Genomic DNA, 24927 nt, shown 5'->3' with positions numbered 1-24927 from the left:
GTAAGCGATGCCTACAATTATTCAGTGCGCTTCAAGGTGCGCTGCAATAACATTTTTCTTTGCCGCAATTATCACGTTGGCGCAGTGAGCAAATTAGCATCTTTTGCACAATTGACCTCATTTAGGTTCACCTTTCTGGTTCCAAATGTGTTTGCAGAACCTATTAATATACTTTTTTGAAGGAATGACTAAGGTCTCTCCTCCAGAAATCTTTTACGTCGCCAAATGTGAATTCACCAGATATTTGGTTACATCTTATTGTGGTACGGTTTACAATTACCTGCTGCAGAGTGTGTAACATGTGGCTGTAAAAAAAACTGCTCTTTTACACTGATTCATAGAATAACATTGTGGGCTTTTTGTTAGATTGTAAAAAAAAAAAAAAGTTCAGTGGTAGTATGTGGGAGTAGGGTTACCTCTTAACAGTGGTTCGCTAAGGTGTAATGTGGTTGTGTTTTTTAGGTTTTTCCCAGTTCAATGTAAGCAAGTGGATGGTACAGTTACAAGGAGCAGGTCATGTGAAGGAAAAGTAAGAGGCAACAGGAGGTTTTAATTAGCAAATTTGTTTGCTTTTCAGAGGGAAATGGTCATTAATGCTGTGCTTTATCAGAGCTGTTTCCTCTGTCTGCTGTCTATTTAGTGCTATCTAATCTGTCCAGATTTATAGCCCTACTGCTCTTTTTCTCTCTGTCTCTCCCCTTTCACTCAGATACAGACACAAAAACACAAAGTCAGCCACATTATTGGGTCTTTAGCAACATCACCATGGTACACTTTGGTAAATCACCTAATTTAGTTGCCCAGACCAACCAATAAGAGTTAAAACCTCTGTTATTATAAAAAGTGTACAGGTTTTAAGAATTCTGTTAATTTCAGACACAATCTTAGTATTTTCTCTCAATCTTTCCAGTATTAGAAAATGGCTGTTGTGTTGCTGTGAACCTGAGAAACTTCTTTTGTCTTCTGTAGGCTATATCCTCTTTCTCTCTTTCCTCCCCTCCACTCACCCATTCATGATGCCATCAGTAGTATCATCCTTTCAGCAGGAGGCCCTAGTTATCCTCTCTGGCTAATCAGCATCCCCTCTGACCCCCTTGTTTACCCATCCCAGTCTTTCTGGAGGCTGACACAGGTTGGTAATGATTTTTCCCCTCTGAGGCTGCTCTGCTCAAATCCCCCGTCTCCCGTTTGTTGTGGGCACCAGGCTCAGGGAGCGCTCAAGCTTTTCTATCACATATGGTAAACAAACAAACAATTACTGCCCCAATGACCATTTATATAACAGTAATAACGGTTTTGGGGATTACTGCACATTCAATATGTTGTCACTTCCTTTTTTGAAGCATCTGGTTCATGGAAGGTCTCAATGAAAAAGTGCACTTCTAAATGGCAAAACTTTTTAAAATTTTTTTTTTTTTAATCAAAGCTTTAATTTGAAGCATACGCATGGCTTTGAACAAAGACAACTATGTTCTCTTCTACTGCACCGACTTGCCAATCATCACTGGTAAAGACGCTGCCTCATTTCCTCTTTATTTCTCTGAATTAGTAATTTTGATGAAAGACAGGGGTTGCTGGTCCTAATGTGTGAGAGAGTCTTTGGTGGTTTTCCCTCACTGTAATCAATACACATACATATGCCTGGATTTAATCAAGCCTGCAATATCAGTGTTAACAAAACAACACTAATTAGCTTCCTGTACAGTAGACAGAACAGCCTTAATCTTTGCTGGCAATCAACATTTGGCAGAAATTATTTAAGTGATGTCGAAGCTAATATACAGTTACATTTAAAATCAACTGACAAAGGTATCCATCTGGTTTCTGTTCCTCATGTTTAATCTTTTGAAACGTGAAAATTTTTCTTTAGGAGCTGCTGGAAAATGGATGCAGGTTCCTTTATGGTGAATACTACTAAATACTGTTATTGCGATATGTTTTGTGAGCCCTCAAGACCCAAAAAGCCCCAGGCAGAGGTGTTGCATGTGATTATTTCAAGTTAATTTTAATAATAAGCATTTGATGAAGCAAGTAGTAAACATTATTGGCTATACTGCATAGGCTTGATGAACTTTGTCATGTTCATATGGTTTCTTTTCTATACAATATTCAGCCTACAAGCTACATAGTTAAGTCTAACGTGACATTCTTTACTTGCATCATATACATGTATTCAAACCCACGCTTTGCAATAAGTCAGAATATTTAAGATGTCTGAGAATCTTCCAAGGCTGCTGATGCTCATATTGCATTCATAGGCAAGCTCACCCTCTGTCCACAGCTCAATGTAGAATGCTTGTGTTTGCCCCAGGCTTCCACGTTGCTGCTTGGATTCTGCAACTCCACTCACCACTAATTTGTCATCATCCAAAGAACTTGTGCCTCTTATTATTGCTGCCATAAGTTGTCAGTGGTGATGCTTCATAATTTTATTTTCCATAGTGGGTTATTACTACATTTGTGTTTGTACTTAGATACAGGCTGATTTTTCTATTGTATTCTATTGTGGTGATGTTGCTGTTGTTTTGAGGTGGAGATTTCATTTTGCTGCACTGTAATCAGATCTCCTGTTGATAGTAAGGTTGGATATTGGCTTTATATATGCAAACATAATTGTTCTCTTGTACACAGTCCTTTTTATTTATTTTTTTCATACTGGCTTCACCGGAAACAAAGCTTTTCTTGCACCACAGGATAGATAGTCACATTCACATTTTTCCACACATTTCATATTTGGCGAAATATTAGAAAATGTATCTCAAAATGGGCTCATGTGGCAAATGTCTTTACTATGTTTTGTCTTAAGGAAGTGATGCGTTTTCTCCAAGCCATGGATGTTTTTGATTTTAGCATGCACAGGTGAATATTTATTTATCTGCTGCATTGATGACATGTTTAGCCTGCTGCTTCATATCAGGTGGATATGCTGGGCTTAGATTTACCCATCTTGGTTCATAAGATATAATATTACACCTCATGGCTAGTGCCTGGCCAACATTTCACATATTTTATCTCATACATTTTGGTGGGGAAGTTTATCACCATGTTCCAATCTTCTATTTGCTGAGCTTGGTCTAAGCTTGCAGGAATTGACAAGGTCAGTGTAGAGGGCCGATATCAACTGTGTACATACTTTTTATTTACCCAAAGTGAAATATTTATATACCAAATCTCCACAAAACAAGAAAGTCCATGTTAATATGCCTTTGCAGCTTCATCTTTGAATTCATTGCTTTTATTGCTTTTTTTTCATAGGTTTTGGTCTCTTCTGTTGCAATCAGAAAGGATGGATGATTTGGCATGCTATTACCTTGGCTGGCAAAGATCATGCCTTATCTCTGCAAAAGGCTAAGACAAAATACAGCAATTATTTGGGAAAATTTAAATGTCAAGGCATATTTAGCATCCAGCAATAGAAATTGGATTTCTTCCAAACTTTGATGAAGTAAGATATTGAAGTCTGTATTCCTCAGTGAAAATGTGGCATTCAAGTGTTGGCGTGTTAGGAAATATAATTAAGAAAAATAAATACTGTCTATGCTTGGAGCAATCCAACATTGTGGCATAGTTTACTATAAGTTACAGTCATATAATGACCTGCAATTCATTAGGCGTGCTTTTGAATGACCTGATGAAACTTAAATGACCTAAGCTGTTAGTAATTCCGTACATCAACCCATAGTAATCAAACCTTTGGTTACAGTAGGTGAAAGGGGCAGAGAGAATGGGGATTAATTAATTTCTAAGGGCTTTCGTTTTAATAGAACGCCTTCCCTTGCTATGTTATTAGGTCAGCTATAATTACGTTAGTAGCTGCAGCAAGTAATTCCATTAAATTTTGTCATGGTTCAGGGACTGTATGTGTTTGAGAATAAAGATGCTCTTAACAGTCAGACAAGAGCAAACTTATTATTTCATTTAGGTAGTCTGAAGTCTTGCAGTGTGTGTGATAAATGAAAAGGAAAAAGTCTGACATATATGGGAATAATTGGACAAAAAGCTATTGGGATTACCAAGAAAAATTAACAAGGGTGAAGATTATCTTCATGTACTGGTCGGTCCAAAAGTTTGTGTTCCCCCACCCTCTGCCTCTGAGAGATTTGAAACCAAGTCCAAACCTCTTTTGCTTACATGCAGCTGTCACCACCTGCCAAAGAATCCAGAAAAGCAGAGTGGTGAAGTCAAAACAGCTCGTGACCTTGTCTGCAGCATCTAACCTCTCTCCAGGTCTCCGGTGTTCTGCATTTTGCGCCATGGGAAGCACCTGTCTCGCCAACTTCCCCTCAATACACTCAGGACATCACACGCTGCTGTTCAATTACCCTTAAAGGAGCCTTTAAAAGTAGTCCAGATTGAAGCATGGAGTGGTTTCTGTCTATCCGTTTGGCATCTGCTGAACCAATAGTGGGCAAGACAGAAACAAAGTATTTTCAGGGGGAAGATTTAGAGGCTAAAGGGAAATGTCTGTGGTGTGGGAAATGTCAGCTGTCTGACATCTGCTTTTATGAATGTGTCATCGGAGGACTTGATGACTGAAAAAGGACATTGGTCAGAAATATGATGAGTCAATTGTAGTAATTTTTCAGTTTGGAATTATATTTGAAAGTCTGATACCTTGCAAAGAAATCATTTCTATTTTGTTGGATTTTAAAATGTTATAATACTTTGAAAAAGTAGCCCTCAAAAAACAAGAAGAGCCTTCCCAAAGGGTCGCCGCTCTGCAGTGATGAAAGACAGATCCACTTACATCCTCTCCTGTCTCTCCACACTGACTCCACAACCCCAGCGTCTGTCGTTGGGGTGAACATTGAGTAAAGACAGGTTGCTAAGGTTGGAGACTCATGTAGAGCTCTAAATTCCCACACCCTTCTTCTGCCCGCGCTTCTTTTTCCTTTGCATCATACGCCTGGCACCGGCACAACCTCAAGCAGGGCCCATGATCTAACCCCAGCTACCCACTCCACAAATCACACAACAACAACGGGTGAAGGGGCTTTTCATGCCGGGGGTGTACTCTTACCCTCTGCGGTAAAGTTTCAAATGCGTAATGTCTTCTGGCAACATCACACTCATGTCCTACGTCTTGTTATGTGACAGGATAACAACTGAGCTGTTTACTGATTGTACAACAACACTGAACAATTGCACTATTGTGTGCTTGTGTGAAACAGCTTTTACAGTTCCAACGCTGCAAAGGGAGCTACAGACAAATGTTGAGGAGTTTTGGATGAATTTATCCCTATGCCAAAAAAAACACTTTCCTTTAAACATCTCAGTGTCTGTGTTATCCATCAGAACCTTTGGGAACAGAGCCACTTATTCAAATAATTTAAAAGCTATAGTTCGACCTTTTGGGTCTATGTAGTGTGGCTGTAAATTGTGTGTAAGGCTCATTATCAAAGAGGCCTCCCTGGCAGAGCTTTGGCACAGGGGAGCCCGACAAGCCGGGGTCTCACCATGTGTAACTGGGGTATGGGGAGGGGTGCTTCCACTGTGTACATGCACTAGAGAACTTTTCTCTTGGGCTAAGGCCAAAGCTCAACAAAGTTTCCCAAGGTTTATTGGAAACGGTAAAACCTTTGAATATAGTGGATTGAGCTACAGGGAGAAGTGAAACTACCAGTTATGGAGCAGAGCGAGGCAAGTGGGTAGACCAACAGTAGTTAGAATTCAAGACTAGTTTCTCCATCAGTAAAGTGGTGTATGTATTTGATGCATGATGACATTGTTTAAGCTACATGGTGTGATGCAATGTAATAACATCATTTTTAATTCAAATGACCTTGTCGTTGGCCTTATTTGTTGACCGTAACAAAACAAATTTGATCAAAATTAGTTCCTTAGAACCAACCATTTTCGTCACAGGTCGGACTCGAACCCTGGACCTTCTGCGTCGAGGCATACACCTCTACTGTATATATGTGCGCCTGCTCTACCAACCTACCTTGCTGCTATGTTTATGTATGCAGGGGCTATAGTAATGGATTCTGGCCACTGCTGCAGCATGGAAGAACATGTAGATACCTCTCATGTTTGCTAATGCTGTCTGCAGGTGAAAAGGGGAATCGAGACTCTCTCAAGTGCTGCAATTTGGATATTTCACAGAAAGTTTTCAAACTCTATTAGAGAACCCTTCGGCCTTCCCTTGCATTTTCTACCTGTCTGTTGGGATAATTAGTTGATCAGGACGTGAGCATATTCGACTTTGAAGCACAGAGACATTGTTTGTGTGCATTTGTTCGAATGAGAAATGGAAGCCTGACAAAAGCATTCAAAGGACTGGCAAAACACTGTCAGAGACAAGCTCATCAGCTTGAAAGGAGCCTGTTGACAACCTGCAGTTAATGGCATGATTAGGCACTGAGATAAAAAAAACAAGATACGGATGTCATATTAGGATTTTCCAATACAGAAATGTCTGCATCCATTCAGCTGTGATTCCCTCCCTGCCTTGTCGTAATTCAAACTGTCTGAATCAATGCAGCCGTATCAGTGTGACTTGGTAAATTGTTGCACTCCCAGTAATCATGGTGAAGGTATTAAGGTGTCTTTATTCACTTCAGGTTACAAATAGCCTGTTAATCCAACAATTTTCTCATCAAATTACAAGAGCAGGATTGCAAAGCAGAGCACATAGAGCATAAAAAACCGGCCCCAAAGGTCTTTACACAGCAACATACTGTATAAACGTGATGAATGAGTTCTCGGATGATTTCTCCTCATTGCATTTTACTTTTAAAGGAATAGTTCGACATATCGGGTAATATGCTTACTTCTTTTCTGGCGGCAAATTAGATGATAAGATTGATACCACTATCACATCTAGCTATCTGTTATATGTTGTATAGTGAAAGTATTCTATCTTTGAATTACTGTTCATAATTCTGCCATAAACCTTCAAGTTCAACTAGATTAAAATCTTCATTGCCCGTTTTGAATAAAGTCCATCTGTAAGTGTTTACGTAAATCACCGCTGCCTTAGCACGCACAAAATGCTCCACCGGAGTTACTGCTGCGGGCCTCTGTTTGGGCACTTTTCCAGTAATGATTGATAAAGTGGAACTTGTGGAAAGTGCAGGCTGCCAGGGTAGGTGTTATATGTAAAACATCACAGGCAGTTAACCAAACAGCACATTACAACACTGCTCATGCACAAGCAGTTGCTGTGCATGACAAGCGCTGTGAGAACTGGGCATGTTGGAAGGCCGATAGATGCAGCATCCCATCGTTTCAGAGGCTGATAGATTTCAGAGAGAATTGTCAAGGATGGCTTAGTGCTGAATTTGGACCAGAACATCTTCACATGCAGGCTTTGAATAATTGAACCTCTCTTTAGGAGTACAGTAACACATTGCCTCGCCTTTCATCTGCTTCCCACAAGCGCAAGGCAGTGACAAGTTCTCATGGAACATACGCAGCAATAAACAGCATAACATGGCTATTGTAATGCGAACAGTATGCTGCCACTCGAACGAGTAATTGACTTCAGCAGACCTACAATCAGTGCCCTGTTTGCAGAAAGAAAGCCCACTGCTTTCCCGTAAGTGTGTGTGTGTATGTGTATGTGTGTGTATGTGTATATATATAGATAGATAGATTTTCTTTCTACTTAAAGGTTGGCTGATTTTGATCTCAGTCAAACACAATATAATACAATTTTTGTCTACCTTTTTAAAATGGGCATACTTTTAGATAAACACGATTAAAGCCTCAACACAAGTCTCAACACAAACCATAGTCCAAACGCATTTCCTCTGCTTCCAAGAGTAGACATCGAAAAGAGTCATCTGTTATCATAGCATCTCTAAGGATGTCCCTCTTTATTAAAATGCTCAAAGCAAATAGCCTTTTACTTTCTGTGAGTGGAAAGTGCGTGCATGTCACATGTGTGGTCTAGTTGATGTTCCAGTGCTCCCCTACTGTAAATAAGGAAACGTGCACATGCTACTGTCTAATCCCATTTTCATTAGCGTTTGGAAATGGGAACTGCAGGAGACTCAAAAGAGATGCCAGTTACGGTACTTGTCACTTTATTTGGTAAGAAAACCAAATCTGATCTCCACCCCAAAAAAGTTCCCTTTTCAAGCCTAAAAGTTTCCTCAATGTCATCATCTCTGGCCCAGTTCTGTCTTGTAACGAAGCAACCAAAAGCTTTGTAGTTTGATTAAACAGAGTCTTTGTGAAAGGTGACAGCAACATACATGTTCAAAACTCTGTAGACATGAAAGACTTATTAGGATGAAAAATAATGAACCACAGCATTAAAAATGCAGCGTATGAGCCTCTTAAGTAGATAAACAACTCGCTTTCGTGTTTCTTCATATTCTGTTTGTGTAGCGGCTCGTTATGCCATGAAGGTAATCCATAGCAGAATGCGTTCTTGGATCCTTGTGGGGACACACAAACTCTAAATAAGAATAGATTTTATCACCGCCCCATCCAGGAACTCAATAGCCGCATTGTATGCTGAAGGATTTCTACTTTGGCTTGGACTGGAACAAATGGGTGGCCTGAAAATAGCATCCAAGTTCTGCTCATAAGCCATTTAACCATAAGATCCTCCGCTGCACTGCTGGTTTTGTTCACTGTTTATCTAATAACAATCTTGACTCCTTTCTTTTTCGGCCATGGTTATTAGTTTGTTTGCCATTTACTGGTACAGCCCACCTCCTCAAATCTCTTTTGTAAATACCTCTCATACGGAGCTCAGGGTGTTTGGTTTGGTGTGCAATTTCCGTGCTGCTAAGGTTAAGCGAGCAGGACTAATTGAATCTTGCATGTCTTCTTATGATTTATGGTGGAACAGAATAGATTCAGGGGCTTGATCTCTTATAATCTCTCTCATTACGGAAGATGTAAGAGGAGATGATTGTCCAGCTTAATTTAAAACGTCTGCATATTTCTCATAACCTCTTTGATTCTGCACTGGCTCTCATTTGCGCACTGCCGATTGTTCTGTACGGCTGCCAGCTGGAGCCTTTGCTGAATAAGGTGCTCCCTACCACAACCTTTAAAATCTCTTTAATTCACAAGCTCATTAAAATGCTGCAGTTTACCAGAGAGGCTGTAGTTGTTTTAGGGTAAAACACAACGTTAAGGGACAACCGCAAAAAGATCAAATAATGTGAACATTTATTTTTCTCATGTTCGCTGATTTTCCATAATAATCCCTAGTCCATAATACAAAGTGACTCCTGTCCATCATCCTGCTACATCCTACACTCATAATGGTTTTGTTCACTTCCTACTGGAATAGCTGGAGTCTGAGAATCATGAGGATGCAAGTAGTCCTCTGAATTACCATGCAGGCTCGTTTCCAGGACTTTTGAGTCACTTTCCATGTTTACCATGGTTCACCTTGCCCTCCCTGCTCGCGTTCCTGTCCAAACATCCTGTTTTACTGGAACTGTGTTAGTATGGGAGTTCAACTTTAACCATTTATCTAACAATGTATTAAGCAGTATAACTGTGGCAGTTTGTAGCATCTTCATAATTATTTACTAAAAGCAATAGTTCAACAATTTGGGAAATACGCTTATTTGCTTTCTTTCCGAGAGCTAAGAGAAAAGGTTACCATTCTCATATTTATCCTGTAATGTTAGCATACATAGTGGAAACCGGTGAAAACAGCTAGTCTGGCTCTGTTCAAAGGTAATTAAATTCACCCAAAACAAATGTATACACATACTATTTGTATGTTATGTGCTGAACAAGGGACAAAACTTGAGTGTGAATTTTGTTACCTTTGAACAAAGCCAGGCTGTTTTCAGTGTTTATCCTAAGCTGCGTAGCTGCTAGCATTAGCTTCATATTTAGCATGCACACATGAACATGGTATTGATCTTCTCATATAACTCTTGGCAAGAAACAAATAAGCACACGTTCCCTTCTCTTTAATGTGGAGGTGGGTGACTCTCACTGACACTTAGAGCCAGTTACATATCTTATCCACGGAGGAATTGACTGACCATGCTCGCTGTTTATCTGCTTTGTGGTCTCTCCTACATGCTGCCCAGTAAAACTAGTCCTTTATCAGGCTCCTGAGGAGCTCCACTGGAGCAGTCGGGGGTTAAGTGCTTCGCTTAGGGGAACTTTGAAATGAGTTAGTGATGGAGGAAAGTCTTACTTGTTTACTTTCTCCACACATTCTGTATTTTCACAGACAGGCTGGAGTTTCTGGTCACAAACCTGCATTTTATTACTTTTCCCCCAAACTCCTGTAAAATAATAGAAAAGCTTGCTTAAATATTTATAAAAACCTGATTATATAAATCATGTATATAACCTATATTATTGTAAACCTATGCAATATATAAAAAGAGGGAGAATGTTTATTCAAACGCAGCCGATTCCGTGGCTCAGAGCTGAGGAGTTTGCTAGTTGTTAGCACGGTGGAATTTGCGGCCTCTTTGCTAAAACCCTTCGGCATCAAACTCGTAATAAGAACAATGTGTACTGATGAGGAGCCGGGTCCCACCGCCAGCTTAACTGTGGCCCTCCAACCACCTGAAACTACAGGTCAGGATTACAAATCGTCCCAGGAGGATGAGCCCCCCTCCTACTTCTTTAACCTTTGACTTGGTCAGTTTGAGTGACACACATGGAGGAAACATGATGCAGAGGTAGTTTGCCTCTATGCTTTCAAAACACTCTTTGTTATCTTTTCTTTGAAACTTCAAGGTATCATGAAAAATCTCCTCTAGTTATTTCTCACGTGGCGTTGTGTTACCGTGTCTGGCATTTCTTTGTTAATCACAGAAAAACTCCCCCAGCCCCCGATTGTCACATAAGATTTTATGTATTTTCTTTACACAAGCTTGATGCCATCACTTTGGTATCTAACAAGCTTACTTAGTCCCAAATGTTTTGGTTAATACAATTACACTAATGCTTTTTCCTCATATTACGTTAGGCTTACCAAATGTTTTGATTATATTTGCATGGTGGCATGTGCCCTGCATATGTTTCTCAGTGCATGAAAGCAGCGGGCGCTTTGGTTCTCGGTCTTTGCCGATGGTTTTACTTCCCGTTGTTGCTGAGAGTCGGATAAAAGATCGATCCGTCTCTCATATCTGTCCGGTAAAGTCACAAGTGAAACAACAGTTGGGGCATCTCTCCTGTAATGTGACATATTTATAAGGGTAAAGGTAAAACACAATCTGCCTACCAGCACCTCTACATCTCACTAAGTGACACATTACATCTTGTTTGTTTAATTCAACATGGGGGTTGTCTGGGGGTTATGTGCTGAATTATTTCTTGGTCCAGTGTAGTGACTTTCTGGAGTCTTGTTGTCTCCTTTTGCCACAACCATGGGAGAGTCGAGGTAGTCGCTGTACCTGGCCTAGTCCATAGCCATAGCTATCAAAGCTTTAGTGCGTGACTTTTTTAATATTATTGAACGGCTATTATGTTCAAGCCATTGCCAAATGAGTTGATACAAAGCTAATTAAGAGCATCAGCTCCACAAACAACACTCTCTGTATTTCTCAGTACGGCTATAATTAGAGAGCCGTCCAGTGACTTTCGCATGCAGAAACTCCAGTGAAGATAATGACCACTTCTGAATTCTGAGTCTGTTTTTTATATTTATCCGCCGTATCCTCCTTGGTTACAAGCAACGGCATGGAAGAGGGGTGGCGGTGGTGCGCGATCACGGAAGGCTTGTGTCATTTGGATGAAACGACAGTGTTGTTGTCATTACTTCGTCATGGGGGAGACAGCTTTAGTTTTACAAGTGCTCTGAGGCACATTTTCAAAACTTTGGACGGAGCCAGGCAAGCCGTTTCCCCTCTTATTTCCAGTCTTTATCCTTTTCCTACTGTAAATGTAGAACTATTTCTTTAATAATAATGATTTTGCACCAAGAGGGTAAAGAGGGAAAGTACTGCACAAACCAACAACGGGTGGTCTGATATTTTTAGTGTAAATCTTTTAATTGTTGTAGCTTGAGCAGTAATGCGTGAAGGATTGTGCAATTTCCATGGAACACTTTGCTGTGTAAATGTTTCATCAAAGAGGTAAGAGGAGGAGATTAACTTTTATACCTGTTTATAAGACTCCCAAGACTGAATGCAGGAAAATTGCTTTTACACCATGTACTGCAGTAAAAATGAACGAGGTGTATATAAAGCCTGTTGTTGTGGGCTATGACTCTGCTCCGGAGCAAGGTCCTGCTACCAACTGTGATTGCTTTGTGAAACAATTGCCCTCATTAATGAGAATTAAAGTACGTGGAAGTGCAGTGGTTTGTGTTTCTTTTTGAAGGAAACATTGACAGAAGTTTGAAAAACGGGAGCCTTGTTCATTTACAGGGAATTTTGGCTTTCCCTACCAATTCATTTCCACTCAGAATTGCACTGTTGTGTTCTTGATGTATCCATATTTTCTTACAAGCCATCATTGCGAGTCCATAGTGACAAGATTACCACACTTTGTGGTGTGTAATAATTTCTAATAAGAGCTTTTCGTTTTGATTTAGTTGTTTTGGGGATGTCTTTTGGTTACTGGAGGAGCAATGCACATGACTTAGAGCGTTGCAGAGGGGTTTCCTGGGTTGGGAAAATAAATTTGGGGCTGGCTGACTTTCTGTGAGTCTCGGGCTGACAGTCTGATGATGACACTTTATTTTCGTTTCCACTCAGGGCCCATGAAGGGCTGGGAGACACTTATAGCATTCAGCATTCTCACAGAGCTCATCTGTTTTTTTTTTTTTTATTTATTTTTTATTTTTCATCTTTATAAGTTTTAAAGGATTTGTGATATCATGGTGAACATAATGTTTGATGCGTTTTAGACATGTGTGTGCAGACACACAAAGGAGTAATCCTGTTTATCCTGCCAGGACTTTCACCAACTGTGCATGGTATATAGGTTTAGATAGGTTTTTGACTTGTGAGAGGTAGATGATTAGTTGTTCTGATATCCAGATGTTGTTTGTGGTAACTGTACACCTACCTGTCCTACTGGAGCATCGACCTTCCATCTCAGTCTGTCAGCACCCGCTGGTCTGCTGAGATGAGGCCTCCCTGCATTTTAGGCTGGACTTTATACTTACAGATAATACCACAGCTGATGTGACATACGGCACCATTATTCTGGGATTCGCTGGAGTGCTGAATGGAAAAATTTGATTGTATTGTTTGCAGCATGTGCCCAGCAGAGGGCTAAATTGGCACACGTCTTTAGTGCGGGCAGTTTTGAGAGTTCAGTGGAGCATTTTTTTTAGTTTTATGAAATTTCAGTTTCAGACTTAAATTACTTCTGTCTCACTCATTCTTTCATCTGAAATGATAAAAAGATCCCTCTGCTGTCATTTCATGTCCAACGTACATTGCTGGAGTGTAACAACCGTAACATCTACCCTGACTGAGGAGTTTTATATGAACAGTGAATTCAACAACTTCACGCAACAGACTCAAAACACTCCGCTCCAGACTCTCTGCTTTCCATTTTGCTCTTAAATCTTTCATCCCTCTATTCTACTCGGAGACCCCCCCCCCCCCTTTCCTCATTGCAGCCTCTCTATCATACATTTTCCTTTGCTGTTGACAAGATAGGGTATCTATGACATAAGAGCCTGTACCCGTTACGCTTGCGTGCTCAAACTGTTGCAGGAATAATCCAACATGGGTCATGCAATGCTCAAGTACACACCAGCCTCAGACCACCAATACTGGCTGATAAGTTGAAAGATAGTGAAAGTGAAGCCCTGTAGAGCTGTGGGGATAAATATAGTTAAGCGAAGAGAAAAAACAATATTGCATTCACAACCATAGAGGGCAGATCAAAGGGGATGGAAACCTTAGTGAAATTGCAGTTTAGCTGATTCAAAAGTAGTGTCAGTGTACAGTGTTAGTTTAGATCAAATGTCTTTCTAAAAGCTTTTGTGGTGTCTTACCATGCAGATATTTTTTACTTTTATTTGTCTAGGTTTTGAGATATCTGTGTTTAAGGATTTCTGCCTCCATCCTGATATGATGGAAGTGAATGAAATTTTGTTTGTGCATGAAAAACAACCCTTTCAAACTTGGTTTGAAAGAACTATTCATGACCAAGTATGCAAACATTTAATAAAGTTCAGATCTGCCTATCCGCACCTCTACTACAAGTATGAAGTACAGTATGAATTTAATAAATATGAAGTACATGATACTATATGAAAATACATGGTATTTGTTCTGCCTAATCCCAAGAGAAATACCAGATGTAAGGCAAATATTTAAAGATTGTGTTACTTTAGGTGCACCAATAGTGATGATAGTTATTCGGGTGGAGAGTACTGTATGCCAGTCTATTAAAATAGTTGAGGAGTTTAATAACATTTTTTGACTCCAGGGACTTCATCTTGGTTGAGAAACTGCAATGATGTCCTTGAGCAGTTTGGGGCCTTGTGGTCCATGTTATATAGCTCTGCGTCCCTAAATCCATCCGCACACGCACCACAGACACATACGCACACTGCGCATACTGGCTCACACATCCCTAGTGATGATGAGGTCAGCCAGCAGTCATGTCATCCGTTAGCAGCAGGTATAAGGTTACACATAATTTCAACGTGACACCCAATAGCCACACAAGTCTTAAACACAGATAAAGTATTTCATTTGAACTTGAACAAGAGGGGGATCATTTGATGCTAACCATGCACTGGATGTCCCATTTGCCTTTTGGCATCCCTGTTGACAATTTCTTCCAGTGACCAGAAATGCTCTTGCAACTATTTCAGCAACCCAAGCACTCGAGTGCACCCGCAGAAGAAGGCGCACGCCGCACACACACAGGTCTATGTGATATTATGCATGTCGCCGTCAGTATGCTTGGTACAATATTCGCCAAACACACCCTTGGTCAGCTTCAAAAGCATCTGCTGGCTGATGCCCAGGAGGGACTCGTTTTACCATGTGTCCATGGGTCCTCACTTTCTTTAGTGTTTAGGTGGATACCATCGAGTCACTTTTGAAAAGGATAAATCAGGATTCTTCCAGCCTGAATGATCAAATTATAGTAGTTTATCTTCGTCGTAACTAAAGTACTAAATTTAGCACTCTAGGTTTATTTGCTGGTATCCGCATCTCAGTATTTCAATGTCTAATTAAGGATATTGATTGACTACCAGAGTACTCAAGTCAGAAGCTTAAATCATTCACTGACTGCAGCTAATCAATGTTTGCTAGGTTAGGCTGAGATTGCTTTTCCCTCTGCATGCATATGCTGAGTGAATTAATTAACTCTCGGACTTGGCCCTTCCTCAGTGTTTAATACATATGCTTGTTCAAATCAGATGTTGCTGATGTTTCTGTTCCAGTCCTCCAGTTCTCTTGGAGCACAGGGGGAGGACGTTATAGTTCAATGCAAGTTGATCAGACTGCTGGCTTTAGATGGCCAGTTTGTCATGACAATTAAATACGTTTTATTTATCTGGAGGATTCCTAAGCCGCTATGCATGAATGAGTGTAGGCCAAGCTACAACTTGGTTGACACTCAAAAGAAACCATTAATTTCCACTGTGGATTACACTTCAGCCTGGCCAAGCCAAGCTGGGCTCATCCTCGTGTTTCCCTTTTCATTTTCAGGATATGAAATTGTCAGATTTTTCTCAAATGTCTAGTTAAGATTAGAAAGTTAGCCAAAAGTAACACTCCCTCGCATGCAAGCATATGTTATATTACTAGGAATCATCTACAGCAAAGCTTTCTGATAGAGCCATCAGGATGGCCGCTTGTGCCAATTTAACTCACAGCATAAAGTGATGGGACTTGGCCAATCGATTGGCTTATTACTGACCTCCCCTCATCAGGGAGTGCGTTCTGCTTCCATCACGACCGCAGTCAGTACTGCGGGGAGGATAATTGCAGTGTGTAACACACGGGGTGGGTCTCAAGTATCCCAGCACTCAGCCTGTTGCCAGAGGAAAATACATTGATCTCTGAAGGTGATGAAAAGGCTCTCTCAAAGACACTGCTTCCTCCTCAGGAGTGTTCCAGCCTTGACACTGAACCGGAGCAAAAGTGTAGATGATCCGTGCCAGCCATAGTCGTATTCATGTCATTTGTCTTCTGTGTGTGTGTGTGTGTGTGTGTGTGTGTGTGTGTGTGTGTGTGTCTGTGTGTCTGTGTGTCTGTGTGTCTGTGTGTGTCTGTCTTTGTTTAGGTGTAAAAGACCACTGCAGGACTCTCAAGTGCAAAAACTGGGCACGTCTATTTTACTCTGGTGGTGTGGGCAGAGAGATGCATTTTTAATACTAGTTTCAATCTGCCTGACATAGTGTTAATGGAGCCTGCAGCGACAGACAAATTCCTCGTATCGTAATGGATTGACTTGTGGTTTAATGAACTGATAACTGGCATCTGGACAAGCACAGCACAGGACCCAATAAACACTCACACACAAACTCTCACAGACAGGCACGGAATTGCCATAACGGGATGGGTGGAGAAATTAATTCCTTTCTAGTTGATAACAACCTTTGACCACTACTAAGTGTACACATATAGAGATGCTTGCAGAAAGTACGCATCGTTAACTTTTTATTTCTGCTCTCTGTGTGGTAATCAATGCTGCCTCATGTAATTAGTTTCAGATTCCTGTTGGGTGATGTCTTGGGACTATCTGACATTAACAAGTGTCCTGTTGGTACTGTGAATTTGTTTTAACTTTCATCATAATGATAACAACACTGGCACAGACTTTTGAGTCTATCAGAACTCTGTGTGCTCATGATGTCTTGTAATTGAAAACTGCAGAAGTGAGTTTCATTAGAGTTTGTGGAGCAGGCGTCACTGTTCATTACCCCTCATGACTGTTCGTTAGATTTAATTCAGCCCCTAATCAGTGAGATGTCTTGCTTTTCGGCTGTTGTATAAATCAAACTGTAAATTCCAGCTAACTAATCATACTCTCTTGAGTAGCAATGTAAACACATGTCGATCTACATATAACAATGCATTTATTACAGGTATACAAATATGTTTATAAAGAAAGCTGTGGAATCTGTTAGAGCCTTGTTACTTTTTATTCACAAAATGGCATTTAAACTGGTTAGACGCATTTAGAATACTGTACAAAATATTATGTGGTGACAAAATAAGTGCACCAAAAGAGTACAATGAGCAAATGTAAAAATCAGACACAATGGTCTCTTTACCGCGCAACAGATTAAATATAATTGGGAAGAATTATTTAGGAAATGGCTATAATCATTATATTTATTCAGGAAATGGTTGCATTGGAGTTAAGTACAGTTGGAAATAAGGATAATGAAGATATATGCCACAGAATCAGGGAATGATGTGAAATATCCTTTGGAACATTGTTTTTCTAGGTTAGTTTGGGACTCAAATGTGTGTCTTGGGAAAATTAAAATAGCCCTTGAATTCTTCTGCAGAATTTGGTGTTTATATTGTGTTGCCAAAACCCCTTTTGGAGTCTGTTATAACATACATAAGTCTGGATTTATAGGTGTTATCTATAGGCCAATTACACAGGTTAACAAACTAATATACTATTGTGTATTATAATCCACAATTAATTTTTTGCCTGCGAGAAAAATAATCCAAACAGCATGGCTCCTATTTAAAAGCAGTTAAAGAACCACTGTCGTTAAGCAAGGTTGATAATAGGGTTGCTCTTGGAAATTGCTTGACATTACATGCTTACCATGCTGTAGTCTGCTCCTTGTATCAGATTCCTGGAATGTGGAAAGTTACCTCTAAGTTGAACTTCCATTGAAACAATGTGAAGCTGACTTTAAGTGAATTGCAAATAGCTATATGTCTCGTGTTTGCATTTGGAAAGAATTCCGACCAGAGGTAAAGTTTGTGTTACGTGTGTTAGAACAGTGTTTGGGTGCTTTTGTAAGAACCTTCAGTTGACCTTTTTTTCAAAGTTGTGACAACCATTAGATTGTGTGCTTTTATTATGGTAAATAGGGTCAAGTGAACTAACTTTAGATCAACAGTCCACCAGTCATGCTACTAACATTTTAGATATGGTCATTCAAGTGCCAGGATGGAGCCATGCACAGGTTTGAAAACCTATTTCAGAAGAGACTATTTGTTCTGTTTTCTGTCTTTATCACTGCAAAATTGAAAGTGTTTGAGGAAGTTAAGGGATTAGTAAAAGTAGTTAAGAAGGTCAGTCAGAGTACAACAAGGGCTTCCTTTTCGGAGTCAGTTTGGTGGGTCACAAGTTCAAGGGGACTTTCCTATTTCTCTCAACAATACCCATGACCAATGACCTTAAGAGGAGTTCCAGTCTGGTGGAGACACAGTCCAGATCTTCATCTCGTTGTACTGTTATCTGTTGACTGTGTTAGACTTCCTATAGTTTTGAATTGGGTGTTTGTGCTGGAAACACACAGATGCAGTTAAACTTTAATGTTGAACTTTTGTAACCTCAAAGATCTAAATAGAAGAGGAGAGAAATTGAAACCATTAGCACAGTCTAATTTATTGCATACAGTATATGCGAAAGATAAATAGCTAAAAGTAATAAATAAATGTTAAGATAGATACAAGCTATAAGTAATGCATGCGTGATTTAAATATATGGGCTGTCAAGGAAGGGGTACTTCAGTTTTTAATTTGACAGTGTTGTGGGCTTACATCTGTCAAAAAAGGTTGTCAACGACTGATCTTCAGCATGGGACACAGATCTTTAGTATTTAAAAGCAATCTTCACCCTTTTCTGTCAGGTTTTACCATTGACATTTTGAGAAGAATGTTTCATCTACTTAATAATGTTAAAAACATGCACATATTCCAAAGTCATTGTGCTGGAGAGGCTCTGTGTTAGCTGTTAGATTTTGCAATTTATATTTTGACAACAATATACATCCCCTTGAAGATGACGAGAGCAGTGACATTTACGGATGAGGCTGATTGTAAAATCGTGGTCCAATTTCCATTTTTTCCCTTGGACAGTGGACCCAGTCTTCCCTGAATTAGCATTTAATGTATTGATTTATTCATTGTCATGCAGAGTAATGAGGATGTTGGATCAAAATTGTTGTCCTCTTTGCCAGACTTTTCCACAAAAATGTACTTGTAAAGTAAAAAATGATTGTACAGTAGAAAGCCAGCTTTTGTGCAGCTTTAGTTCCGTTGACCTGGATACCCAAGTGTTGCCAGGTTTTATAAACTCATCCATCCATGTTGTGGGATTAAATGGACTATATTAAAGTCTGTTTCGACTAAATCTTCCTAAATCCTTGGAATGCTTGTAAAGAAATATGAGAAATATTCTGAACATTTCAGTCAACCAAAGCTCCAAGTTCTGAGCCTAGCTGGGAGCCACCTTGACATGGCCCAATGAATTGTATCCTTTAATTCTGATATAGACAGACAGTGATGAAATTGAAGAGATACATTTTAAGAATATTTTAAATGATTTTTTTTTTTAAATATATTAAAATGTTTGCCTTCAATTTTATTTGTAGTATCAAATCATAGAGAGAGTTATCTTAAGACACTTTACATATAGAGTAGGTATAGACCACACTCTGTAATTTACAAAGACCCAACAATTTCCTACGAGCAAGCATTTGGTGCAACAGTGGCGAGGAAAAACTTCCTTTTAGGCAGAAAGCTCGGACAGACCCAGGATCTGGGTGGGCGGCATCTGTCGCTGCCGGTTTGGACACAGTCACTGATACAGATATATGATTCATAATTATAGCAGTTGGAATTATGAACAGTGGCAGTTACAGTAACAATAAAGATAATTGAACTATGACTAGAAATAGTTGTAGCAGTTCAGGGCGTAGCGGGGCAATGCGTAGCATGGCGTTGCGGTGGCGTAGTAGGGCACCACAGGGCGTTGAGCAGGACCATGGCGGCAGCTGCAACCATGATTTAGGTGCCACCCCAATCCAAGGAAAACATAAGGACTCCGGGTAATAAGCTCCCTGGAGGGGACATGAATGCACGCAGATGGAAAGAGAAAGGAGATCAGTGTGTCAAAGGAAGTCCCCCGGCAATCTAGACCTACTGTATAGCAGCATGAGCTGGTCCAAGGCAAACCTGCGCCAGCCCTTCATGGGTTGGTCGATGAATCGCACGACGGACGAAGAGGAGGGGTGCCGTAACACAATAGTGAAGCAGACACTTACTTTTACACCATGATAACTTGACAATTATAACAACAATTATACAATTATAACAACAACCTGACAATTATAAGAAAACCATTGTCATACATTTCGACTGGGAATTGAAAGCAAAATCAATGTTATATAACGGCATACAAAAGAAAATTGCTCAGTTACAGGAGGCTTTCTCCAAAATGGCAGCAGACCATTTTAAAAACCAAATAATTTAAAGGCATCAGGCGTTAAATTTACGCCAGCAGAACAATTTCATGTCAGTTTCTCAAAACATTGGCACTGGAAGTATTGTACCGCCATGACATTTCTCCCAAACATTCATGCTGACCATTGTATTCTTTTGACTCCTATATAAACATCAAGGTTGGCATGTGGAGCTTTTGGTATTCATGAAATAGGCTGGGTGTTTACAATTTAGCATGACGGCAAGGGAAAATAGTTTCAAAATGAACTGTGGAAAGTGTGTAGTGAATCAAACATGAAATCCTTCTCAGTTTGGCACTAAGCTGATCTCACTGACCAGGTGTTTGTTGCACGGTCACTGAAAAGTGCAGCCTCTTATGTTAAAAATGTTTTTTTGTTTCAGTGATGCACACTCTGCAACAGTGTATCCCTTTATATTCACCATTAACTTATTTGAATCGTCACTCAAAAAACAAACGTACTGTTTGCTGTCTACTTGATTATTTGATTTCATTTGCACAAAGAGGACATGGCAAGTGTCTTGCTAAGCATCAAAAAACATTTTAAATTTCACTTTTAAACTGAGGACATTTTAACAAGGGACAATGCAAACTATATCTCACTTGCAGAACACATCTGAATTGATTCACTTTACCCAGAAAGGTGCTGTGGGTTTGCTGACAAGTCCAAAGCCAATTCTCTTCAAACCTGATTTACTTTGGAGGTTGGAGCTGGTACCCAGTTTGCTATTTTTGGCATTATTTGTATTCTGAGGAATGACTGTATTATACTCTGCAAGAGAAACATTGAGTGGTCTGATTATGTATATCAAGCTCTGAAACAATGCTGGTATTGTAAATGAGTCCGTCCGGGGCTGGTTCACTTGATTAATTTGGAGGAAAAAAGAAAATAGAGTAGAGGTGCAGTTCTGTTAGCTGTTCAGGGCCAATCCATATTTTATGGATGATGGGTATTGGTAAAATGCAATTGTGTCTCAAATGCCTGAAGTATAAACAAGAAGTTTATTATGTCAAGCAGTGCATAACTTTGAAATAATGTCGTAATGAACAACATGAGCAAAATTACTCAAAAACAATACAGCCATGGCTTAAAAACAGCATGTTTCACAATACTGTCGATAATACAGGATTCTTTTCTGCCAAGCACCATTAAAATGACTTCTATCACTTTTTTTGACAAAAGCATTCTGTGGGAATCCCATGTTGTTTTATTCAATTTACTGTTCCTGAAAAAGCAGAATATACAGTACATGTTGAGACCTGACAGCATTCTGTTGATGGTTCCATGATGCCCTCACAGCTAACCTGGTGCCATTCACATCACAATCTGTCACCATGATATTACCAGACACACTACCATCAGACAACTCTCTCTCTGGCTCGGGGAGGAGGGGGCCAACTTGATACCATGCTAACATGAGCTAATTAGCATTGAACACAACGTTCAGATGAGGCTAATGTTAATAGTTTTAAGGGCATTTGGAAAGTTTTGGAAAAATGTGAATTTTGACCTGATGGCACTAGTTGAGGTGAAAAAAACTAAAGTTACAATTCACCTTGAGGGGCAATTCAATCCATCCACAAAATGTATTGACAAGCCATCCAATAGTTGCAGAGATACTTCAGTCTGCACCAAAGTGGTGGACCGACAGACTGACTGACATTGCCGTCCGTAGAACCACAAAAATGAAGCCAAACAGCAATTATATTGATGCCTTTCTCTCTGGTCCAGCGTAATGAAGTGGCTTTCTGCTGCTTGGTTTTTTAAAAATACAAAAGCCACTAAATAACACCACAGGGGCCATTTTTATTTGTCTGACCAAAGTCTTTGTCTGACCATTTGAATGAACATCAAGTTCACTTTGATTTATTTCACCTTCAGATACAAAAGCTGTTGAAAAGGTTAAAAAAGGTTTCAACAGATTGTTGATAGTTGTTGACCCTCATCATGAAATTCCCTGCCACATTTTTTTTCTGAAACCAGTGTTCCATGACATTACTTGGGATCCTGTGAGAAAATAGCAGGCCAAATACAATGTTTTCGATCAAGAGCAATGTTTTGCCTTGACAGGCAGCTTAATCTCTCAGCACTTCAGGATCCAGTTTGAGTCCTATTCATTTTATTTACGACCAGAGGCCTCACAATACTCCTCTTTTTTTTTTTTTTTTTTTTGTCTTAATTGATTCAAAACATCTGAAAACTCCTTTTGACTAGGCCTGATAGACCTTAAGTTTTTCTTTCGCTTGTGTTTCATAAACTGAAACGTTATAGCATTTTTGTTGGCATACCTTCTACAAAGTTTTAACTGTTACTGGTCCACTTGGTTTCTCTCCTTACAGTCTATAATCAGAATAAAAATATTGTGATGAATATTGTGAATCATGATGATATCTGAAAATAATGTTTGGTATTTTGTCTGGACCACCAACTCCCATGTGGGGAGCGTTTTCTCAGCAGCTGTCAAAAAATATACCACCAAAATCAGGAGGATGTCGTATCGTCATACAGAATATTCCTCTCAGAGGTGTCAAGTGTCATTTCAAAGTGAGCAATGATGAAGTGACTGCCAAGTGCAGTAAACCCCCGTCTGTTTCTTTAAAAATCAGGGTTGATGTGAACCATAGTAAAGTGAGAGTCAAACTCCACCTGTGGTTACATACTCAAAAACTGTGCGTGGACCCTTCGCTGGCAGCGCCTGACATTATCCTGGAATCAGTCCAATAGGTGCAGAGTTAGAGGCTGATGTGTAGCCAAACCGTGGGATCAAAGTGAGGACTAAGCATAGGGCTGCACGATATTACAAAAAATCAAAATCACGATTAATTGCACATTTGAACGATAAATGAATGATAATTAATCACGTTGTTCTAAATCATCTTTTCTGAAGCCAAAATGTTTCCATGCGACGGACTGTGTTTTTTTTTTTTTGGGGCACAAGTTGTTCCGTTGACTCGGACTCGGTGTTTGAGTTATCCTCCGTTATTCTTTCCATGTGGCTCACTGGTCCGGGCAAAGTCACGTGACTACACACGCGGTAGAATGTTTTTAAGGAGAAAGTAGGCCGATCAACAGGAATAAATTATTGAAATTCTCGTCATGGGAAAAATACGTCGATAACCGCTTCATCATTTCGATGTCGAAACATTTTCGATTAATCGTCCAGCCCTAACTAAGCATCATGCAAAGAATTGTACAACATAATCCTGCATTTTGAACCCCAGTAACGCATCGGGACTGTCCTAAATCAACCAGACGCCGCGTAAAATGCAGCGTTCTTATTTATTTTACTCTTTACTGTGTTACTTGTGTTCCACTTCCTTTATAAAGGGATGCATTCACAGGCACGTGTGGTTTTGTTGTAATTTTAGTCCTGGTTTTTAGCTGCTGTAGCCCATGTATCACAAAATCATCCCTTGGAGCAACTTTTGACAACCAGGCAATTATTGTTGAGCTTTGCAGTCTGTTCAACAACTTTCACCAACCCCATTACATTACTGTTATAATCTTGAACCTCTAACATGATGACAAAATGCTATTCTTTGGCGGTACGAGGGTCAAAAGAGTCTTCAAAATGATTTGCATAATAACTCTTCACAGTATTGTTGCTGCCTGAAATTTGATCTGGATATTTTCTGTGATGCAGACGGAGAAGATTGTTCCTCTTGGTTATATTAACTTCCAATCTTTTTGATCGTGACAGCTCCTTTCATGTTGAGTGGAAAGAGCAATTTTCCTGCCTAGATATTATCCATTGCATTGCAAGTTGACAAGTCCTCCTCAAATGGAGTGGAGGTTCCCCATGTACCTCTGTGTAATCATAAGAGCTCAACTTATAATTTCCAGCTCGTCTAAAAGTCGTAGCTTTACCCTTTGACTAAATTGTGAATGCACACACTTCTTTTAGGGCAGAGAGCAAACAAAATGCCAATGCCTGCAAAATTGTTTCCAGCTGCCAACCTCAGGAAAACACAGCATGTATTGCTGAGAGGAAGAGGTCATTTTGGGAGAGATGCTCCCAGTTTCCAAACTGAGAACTACCTGCACACAATACGACCCAGTCAAGTCTTCAACATGTAAAAACTGGCAAAGTGTGTAATTGTTTTACTCCTCCAGCTGAGCAGATTGATAGTGTTGACAGGAAAATGGCAAACAAGAAAACACTGTCTAGATAAACAAATTAAAAACCAGGGCATCCGTGCTGAAAGGAAACGCTGGAAAAAAGGAAAAAGGAACGGGGACGACAGCATGAAGCACACTTTTGTGGCAACACAGTGTGTGTGTTTCTTTTTTCCACCTCAGGTTATGCATAAATAGAGCCTGAAAACTTAATGAACCATGAGATTTTGAGTTGTTTGTCGTCCAAAGGCAATCTTTTTCAGTAGCTCTTCCTAACCCTGCTGTAGGGTGGTTAGACTGTGAGAATACTTGAAGAATTTGAAACGTATACAAACAAAAAGACAATCACATTACTGTCTAAAATGTATTATATTCTTCTTTTTTGCAGGACCTCCAGGAAAGCGAGGAAGAAGAGGCCGCAATGGAGAACCTGGTATGTACGTGTGTGTGTGTGTGTGTGTGTGTGTGTGTGTGTGTGTGTGTGTATGTGTGTGTGTGAGTGA

General features: G+C 39.9%; 1 protein-coding gene across 1 annotated transcript in view; it reads left to right on the top strand.

Annotated features, from left to right (window-relative positions):
* Positions 1-24927, top strand: part of col25a1 (collagen type XXV alpha 1 chain) — a 147981-nt gene that overhangs the window by 53683 nt on the left and 69371 nt on the right. Inside the window, exon 3 of the mRNA XM_028563680.1 lies at positions 24813-24857. Within this exon, the coding sequence (XP_028419481.1) occupies positions 24813-24857 (45 nt within the window). The remainder of the gene's footprint in view (positions 1-24812; positions 24858-24927) is intronic.

Source organism: Perca flavescens, chromosome 19, assembly GCF_004354835.1.
Source record: "Perca flavescens isolate YP-PL-M2 chromosome 19, PFLA_1.0, whole genome shotgun sequence".
NCBI lineage: Eukaryota > Metazoa > Chordata > Actinopteri > Perciformes > Percidae > Perca > Perca flavescens.
The sequence above is the reverse complement of the archived record's forward strand: the minus strand, read 5'-3'. Positions and strand labels throughout refer to the sequence as shown.